This window comes from Neoarius graeffei, chromosome 12, assembly GCF_027579695.1.
Source record: "Neoarius graeffei isolate fNeoGra1 chromosome 12, fNeoGra1.pri, whole genome shotgun sequence".
NCBI classification, from domain to species: Eukaryota; Metazoa; Chordata; class Actinopteri; order Siluriformes; family Ariidae; genus Neoarius; species Neoarius graeffei.
The window spans coordinates 44,090,842-44,099,603 of record NC_083580.1 but is presented as its reverse complement, the minus strand read 5'-3'; the positions used below and the strand labels follow the sequence as shown (position 1 = coordinate 44,099,603).

The 8,762-nt window shown below is 40.2% G+C and overlaps 1 protein-coding gene across 1 annotated transcript; it reads left to right on the top strand.

Annotated features, from left to right (window-relative positions):
* Positions 1–1,221: 1,221 nt before the first annotated feature.
* On the top strand, positions 1,222–2,544 carry htr1ab (5-hydroxytryptamine (serotonin) receptor 1A b). The gene has a single exon (XM_060935047.1). The coding sequence runs from the start codon at positions 1,222–1,224 to the stop codon at positions 2,473–2,475; it is 1,254 nt and encodes a 417-aa protein (XP_060791030.1). The 3' UTR covers positions 2,476–2,544.
* The last annotated feature ends 6,218 nt before the right edge of the window (positions 2,545–8,762 follow it).

Here is an 8,762-nt window from a genome sequence, read left to right as displayed (position 1 = left end):
GCAAACTCCACACAGAAAGGCCCCTGTCGGCCGTGAGGTTCGAACCCGGAACCTTCTTGCTGTGAGGCGACAGTGCTAACCACTACACCACCATGCCACCCTTGAATTGAGCATGCATTTCACCTCCTGAAGAGGAAACTGAAGGGAGAACCCGCCAACAACTGAAAGAAGCTGTAATACAAACCAGGAAAGTAAGAATGCAACAGTTTGGTGATGTCAGTGGGTCGCTGGCTTGAAGCAGTTATTGCAAGCAAGGGCTATACAACCAAATATTAAGTGTTATTTACTTTAAGACTATCTGTTCCTATACTTCTGCTCACCTAAAAATTGGTTGCTCTTACACCAAAGGTGCCACGTTCTAAGTTGTTTAGCACATCCAGATGTAAATAGCAGGAAATTAAATCTGAAATTCTGGTCTATCGCCTCATATTCATATTTTGATCTCAAACTCAGATATCTTTGGTGTATAGCAAAAATAATAGAATTGGCCTTAAATTGGCCTTAAAATGCCACACCCATTAATTCTCATGATCCATGACGGATCTAACATTATATGGTAGATGTACATGATACACTGCCCAATGACTATGGTATTATTATTATTATTATTATTATTATTAAATTGTGTAACGGTGATGGACTGGCATCTCATCCAGGGTGTATTCTGGTCACGCACCTAGTGTTCCTGGGATATACTCCAGATCCACCATGACTCTGGCCAGGATAAAGCAGTTATTAAAGATGAATGAATGAATGAATGAATGAATGAATGAATGAAAAGACGTATAACGAGTTTGAAAGCGCTTGTTACACCAGGTGGCAGCAGTTGCACGTTTCAGGTTTGTGAATCTCGCTGGCCATGGAGCTGAGTCTAGAAACTTTTTTGTCACAAAATAAGTTGTCCATTATTTTTGATCCATTTGTATCGTAGATAACAAGCAGTTATAAGAGACCGTATATACAGTATATGATATTTTTATCTTAAACCATAGGATGCTCCATGTCTTCTGATAATGATGACAGGTATTGCATGCGCGGATGCAGAGAGTGTGAACTCTGATCTACCTGCGTAGGTAACTGACGTATGATCTGGCGCTGGTATAAAAGCTCGCGCGCTCGCCGCAAGCCGTCAATGATGCTTATGTCCATCTCGTGCGCGCTCCTGCAGAAGGAGTTCAGTTGGTAGGTGAGCGACGCTTTTTTCGACTTTTGCGCGTGTTGATGAACCGCGACATGGACGAAACAGAGAACGCGTCTTCGCTGTTCCAAAACGACAGCAATCTAGAGGAACAAAATGACAAAGTGTCGCTGACAGCTAAGGTGCCGTTGAGTTATCAAATAGCGACATCTGTGCTGATCGGCGCGCTAATCTTGTGCTCGGTATTTGGAAACGCGTGCGTCGTGGCGGCCATCGCTTTGGAGAGGTCACTCCAAAACGTGGCCAACTACCTAATTGGGTCTCTTGCCGTAACGGACCTTATGGTGTCGGTACTCGTCCTGCCTATGGCATGTCTCTACCAAGTTTTGGACAAATGGACACTCGGACAGGTCGCATGCGACATATTTATCTCGTTGGACGTTCTGTGTTGCACGTCTTCGATTTTGCATCTGTGCGCCATTGCGCTGGACCGCTACTGGGCGATCACCGAGCCTATAAACTACATGAAAAAGAGGACGCTGAAACGTGCGGCGGTTCTGATCGGCGCAACGTGGCTGGTGGGCTTCTTGATATCCGTGCCGCCCATGTTGATCATGAAATCGCAGCCCAAAAGCAAAGCAGAAGGCATGGCCAACCCCGAAGCGTGCACGATCAGCCACGACCCGTGGTACACCATTTACTCAACATTTTGCGCCTTTTACATCCCGCTCATCCTCATGCTCGTGTTGTACGGACGCATCTTCAAAGCGGCACGGTTTCGTATCCGCAAGACGGTACGCAGGACAGAGAAGAAAAAAGTCACATGCTTGACTGTGTCCCCGGCGCTTTTTAAGCGCGCCAATGGAGAGCCGGGTAAAAGCTGGAGGAGCAGCGTGGAGCCCAAGCCAGCGTCGTGCGTTAACGGCGCAGTGAAGCACACCGACGACGGCGAGTCTGTGGAGATTGTGGAAATTCACGGCAATTCAAGGCACGATCTCCCTTTGCCTAACACACCGAGCTCGGCGCCGCTCTTCGAAAACCGACACGAGAAAAACACGGAGGCGAAGAGAAAACTGGCCTTGGCACGGGAACGCAAAACCGTAAAGACACTGGGCATTATCATGGGCACGTTCATCCTGTGCTGGCTGCCGTTTTTCATCAAAGCCCTGGTGATGCCTTTCTGCCCGTCCTGTGAGATGCCCGTGTGGCTCCAGGACGTGATCAACTGGCTCGGCTACTCAAACTCACTGCTCAACCCTATCATCTACGCGTATTTCAACAAGGACTTCCAGAGCGCCTTCCAAAAAATCATCAAATGTCATTTTTGTCGAAAATAACCGTGGATTGCTTTGCTCTGCGAATCACTTTGGGACTAAAATATATTGCTCATTTGTTGAATTTCCAGGACAATCTATAGTAAAACATTCCTTCAGTGGGACAAAGAATGATGACGTTTGGACATGTCATTATTCTCATTGTTTATTATTTTTTATTATAAATTTCTTTCTGTTGTTAGAAAAGGTGTATAAGTGTAGGAACCCCATGTACTACTCGTGTCCACTGGAAGCATGAATGTGTTCATGCTGTGAAATAAACTGCTCTAAACTGACTCCCCTTTGCTTCTTTATATGTCTAGAAATTAAAAAAATAAATAAAAATCGGCGCCATCAATAATCTTCACTAAATTGTTGATGATGTGGCACTCTATGCTTAGTTTATCATATAGAAATATTTGATAAAAAATATGAATCACTAATTAATAAAAAAAATCACTGAAATTTTAAGATAATGAAAAACTTTCAAACAATACCATTAGATAGTGTGTTATCAGGTGTAGCCATTGCTTTCTTTAATCACATACTACTACTACTACTACTACTAATAATAATAATAATAATAGGCATCATAATCCCTCTTCTTCTTTAGGTTCTTTATTTAAGGTTTTCCACAATTTATTTCAATAATTAGGCAAACACCCATGACCGTTACTGATATGTAGCATAGATCATGGATGGATCAATTAAGAAAACAGGAACATATGGTGGAAAATTGGTGCATATAATGATAAAGCTCAATTTATTCATTGAAAACTCATTTCTGTGTAGTGTTCATCCCTCATGGCAAAGAGCAAGCAGAGGGAAAACAACAAATTAAGCAATTTAATTTATTTTTTGCATGATCAGGCTTCCAAATGCAAGGTGATGCAGATAAATGATAGCGAGGGATCTGTGAATATTTAATGAAACAGGTACAGCTCACAGTCATGTATACAACTGTTCACCAAGCTCAAATTACTAGTTCTTAATGGCTCTATTATGTACAATAATTGTGTTTCTACAGCTATAGACCCAAAATAAAAGTGCTTAAAAGAAAAATCCACCCTAACCCACTTGCATATTAATCTTTATAATTAACATGAAAATTTCAGTAGTGTCCATGATTTACTTTATCATGAAATTAGTCATTTAATCTGTTACCTCCTCATCTGTATACTCTGCCCAGACAGATCAGTTTCCAATATTTCAAATTTCATGCTAAAAAACACCATCAACTTCATCATACTCAACATCTTTTACACTACTAATCAGTCAGAGTTGATTTTCTTCAGTACAATGCTGCATTGCATGCACAGCTGCATTTCACTGTGGAATTTTGAGTCCAGTGGTTGGTGTCTTTCCACTGGATTTCTCATTAATATGATGTTGAACAGCTGGAAAATGATGAATGGGAAAAGAAGCTCTTGCTTTTTTGTTTACAGGAACTAGCAGAGAAACTTGATTGTTATGACCCATATTTGAGAGTGATTAATGTTGTTTTCCTATTAATCACCAATGGCACTGCATTAGCAATAAAAACATCCTCCTGTGACCTCAGAGCAGCAAGAAATCTGCCAATTTCTCATGGGGATAACAGAAATACAGCATCAACCAACAAATTAGCACTAGAATCATGAAACACATCACAAATATTTCATTATACACATACAGTAATTAGTGTATTTCAGGATGAACTTCTTTTTTTAAAGGGTCCACCAAGTGACAAGTGTTTCAAACAGAAAATGTCATACCAGTATGGTACTACATGATACAAAGGTCTTTTCCAAACACTGAAACAAGAACACATGCATACACAAATATATTTACACTCAAAAAGAACTCTTTGAAGGTTAAGGATTAACCTTTAATTCATCCTTAGTTAAGGATTCCTAGATTCCTAAAAGGACTTACACATGTGGCTTAAAGTCACTTGACAATATCGGACATTTTTGCATGTGGACTTCATATATGTACTGCTTTTAATTTTTACATGTCATTGTTTCAAATGATTATTATTTTTTTACATGTTTTTTTATGTCAGGTTTTCAGATGAATGGCATGTTTTATTTTCCATGTGATTATATTTTATTATAGTATTCACAGTGATTTACATAACCCCTTTGGACATAATGCGTACAATTGTATACATGAAGTTCCATAGCATTTTTCCTTGTGTCCGAAGGGGTTAATTTCACATGCGATTTAATGGAGAAATAAACATGCAGGTGTATTTCACCATGAAATTGCACATGTGAAAGCAAGTAAATTGGTCATATAAACATATAATCGACTTAAACTGTGAATGTATGTGATTTTTCCAGAAGGGAAATGAAACTCAGTAGAGTTCTATATAAAACAAGTTCTAAGTTTAGCCTTTTTAGATTTAAAGAGTGGGGTCCAAAGAGATTCTATTCTATTCTATTCTATTCTATTCTATTCTATTCTATTCTATTCTATTCTTTATGTTTATGGAAGTCACATTGCTTGCAATGAAGACAGTCAGTAGTTTGTGTTGCCCAGATGGTGGAGACAGAGGTGGGCAACAAGCCCTGCCTTATTTGCACAGGCTCTGGCACAAAGGTGACATGCCAAACCTGTTGGAGCTGCGTTTAAAGGGTCTTTCCTGTGGAGTCTGCTTTGAGTAATGCATTCAGAATGTTCTGATTCAAAGTGTTCAATGCTACCATGGATACTCCTACTCCATAGAAGATGATCATGTGCTATAGATTCCCAGATTTCTGGGCTGATTCTGCAAATCTTTGAGTGAAGCTTTTAAGCTGTCTTTGAAACACTTTCTCTGTCCTATCCTTTGCTGACCTATCCTATGACAAGCTCACCATAGAACAGTAACATGTAATTTTCCATTCTTACCAAGTGGTTTGCCAACTGTAGCTGCTGTTTTTTGACCATGCCCTCCACCAAGGGGCAGCCTAATTTGGAGAGGAAGGTAAGGCAAGGCAAGTTTATTTATATAGCACATTTCATACACAGTGGCAGTTCAATGTGCTTTACAGAAGTAAAAGCAAAACAGTAAACAATAGAAAATAAAATTACATAAAATAAATGGGGAAGAAAATTAATAAGAATTAAACAATAGTAGAAATAAAATAATAAAATGAGATAAAAGTTCAATTAAAAAAAAACCCAGCAGAATAAAATAGAATAAAAGTTAAGTAAAATTTAAAACATGGAGAGACTGTAAAAGTAAAGAGTTTAAAACATGCAGAGATGGCAATATTAACTAGACAGGGACACTCTAACGAGTGCAAACCCCGCCTTTTCCCTATTAAAATACATTGGGCGAAAATTTCGAAGTTCTGCCATGACCTTGACCTTTGACCTTTGACCTCCAAAATTTAATGGTTTCCTTCCTGGGTGATTGGCAATACATGTACAAAATTTGGTCCAAATCAATCCATTGGTTCTTGAGATATCTTGCAGACACACAGACAGACAGACAGACAGACAGATACACACACACACACACACTGACGCAGGTGAAAATAATAACCCCTCCGACTACTGTCGGCGGGGTTAATAATTTAGCAGAAAGCATCTGAAAACAGCTTGGTCTTTAACCTAGATTTGAAGCTGCCAACAGCAGGAGCATTTTTGATGTCCTCTGGCAGTTGGTTCCATAGCTGTACTGCATAGTAGCTAAAAGCTGCTTCACCACACTTTGTTTTAACAACAGGTTTTAACAGTAAATTTTTCTGCTGCAATCTGGTAGATCTGATTGGGTTAGGCCGCTGCAACATATCAGAGAGGTAATTGGGCCCTGTACCATTTAGAGATTTGTACACCAGCAGCAATGCTTTAAAATCAATTCTGTAGCTTACTGGAAGCCAGTGAGGGGACCTTAGGATTGGAGTAATGTGCTCTGTTCTTTTTGTTTGTGTGAGAACCCTAGCTGCTGCATTTTGAACCAGCTGAAGTCGTTTGACGGTTTTTTTTTGGCAGGCCTGTGAAAAGGCCATTGCAGTAATCAACCCTACTAGAGATGAAGGCATGTATAAGTTTTTCCAGATCATTTTTTGACATAAGTCCTCTTAGTTTGGAAATGTTTTTTAGGTGATAAAATGCCGTTTTAGTGATTGCTTTCATGTGCCTGTCAAAGTTTAGCTCGCTGTCAATGAAAACCCCAAAATTTTTAACCATTTCTTTTGTTTTAATCCCCTTTGTGTCAAGAATAGTGGTAATCCTGAGTCTTTCATCTTTTTTTCCAAATAGAATTACTTCTGTTTTATCTGTGTTCAGCTGAAGAAAATTTTGTGACATCCAGTTGTTGATTTGATCGATACACTGGTAAAGACATTCAAGGGGGGCATAATCATTAGGTGATAGAGCAAGATAAATTTGGGTGTCATCTGCATAGCAGTGATATAAAATTGAATTGTTCTTGAAAATTTGCCCAAGTGGGAGCATATAAAGGTTGAATAGTAATGTCTATAGGAAGTCTAGGTTTGTTTTCTTGTGTTGCCAGGTCACACGTATGATTTTGCATAAGCAATGTTGGTGAAAGGACTCCAGCTGTTTGATATAACAAGCACATGTGGTCCAGCTTTCTGAGCCATAAAGTAAAGTGTTTGAGACTACAGCTTGGTAGACCGCTATCTTGGTTGATAAAATTATGTCATGGCTGTTCCATACATGAGTGTACAACTGCCCAAAGGAGGCACTTGCCTTGGATATATGATTTGAGATCTCACAATCTAATTGTCCATCCTCTGAGAGGACACTCCCGAAATATATGAAGACATCAATGTGTTTCAGCTTACAATCCTCTACGAAGACACTTAGGGCAGCAGACTGCTGTAATGGAGGTGGTTGATACTGTACATGACTTCAATTTAAGGGGGTCAAGGATCTCTGTAGGAGTAGTATCTTTCCTAGTGGCCTTAGTAGGTGTGCTAGACTGGTCTCCCCATATCCAGCACTCTGTGAAGTGCAATATATGGTCACTCATGAGCTGACCATACCAGCCTCTCCATGGTGAAGACCAACCATGTGTCCTACTCGTGGTGGCCCTGTTACCATTGCAGAACATGGTGGATCTTGGGGACGAAACCCCGAAAACAAACCCATCATCTTGTCATCCAGATGGTGAGAAAAATACCCACACAGTGTGGAACGTTGGGTCCCATTTGCAGTCAATCAATCATATGGTATTTTCCACTGCATCTGACTCACCTCCAGTCATCTTGCACAGCTTGCCACTGGATCTAGGTGAGGAAGAGGAGAGGGTGCAGTAGCTGGTGTGCAATGGCTACATCACCCTTGAAACAAGTCTGTGCGCAGCAGTTTGGTGGCTTAAAAAGCCCAGTGGCAATGGGGTATTCTGTTCTACAGTGTTATTAAAATGCATGTGTAAAAATATAAAAACATTTTTTTCATCCAGCTGATAAATTTTCACCTTTTCCAATGATTTCATTTTGGTGAGCAGAGCTCATATTCCTGAGTCACTCCAGCGGTCAAGCTAAAACTGCTAAAAGCCACTCCACACAGCTGGCAGATATGCCAGTCTCCATAGAGACACACAGAGGTTGAAAACTCCGGGTTTGAGGGGCAATTATCTGATCAAAAGCACAGGACAATAGAGCGAGTGTCACGTGGGCACCACCAACTGGACAAACACAGAGGGCGTAGGGTCCACACACAGCTACGGAACCTCAAAATGAGGACGCAATAGGCACATAGTGCTCCAAATGTAACTAAATAAGCAATACATCAAGAATAAAACACAACAGGACATGCTAAATGAATAAGTCATACATTTTATCCATAGATAATTACATTTAATGTTGTGGAAAGTCCATGAAACAAGGTAGTCCTTGTTATAATTTATATTATAGTTATGGACAATTGTTCCTTCACCAACATCCCTTTTTTCTCTCTCTTTTAAAGTTAAAAAGATGAATGCAGCTTGTCAAACTGAAAAACTGCAAAACATGAATTCCTCTGTCCTGGAAAACTTAATATTACAGCTTTGCCTCTGAAGGTTGCAATGCACTAACACTGGAGACCCCTGCCATAAATCTTAATTCAATACACAGAAACCTAACCAGATAAATTATTTTGATTTGTGATATAACACCAGGGTTATTATTATTCATCTCATTATCTCTAGCTGCTTTATCCTGTTCTACAGGGTCGCAGGCAAGCTGGAGCCTATCCCAGCTGACTACGGGTGAAAGGCGGGGTACACCCTGGACAAGTCACCAGGTCATCACAGGGCTGACACATAGACACAGACAACCATTCACACTCACATTCACACCTACGGTCAATTTAGAGTCACCAGTTAACCT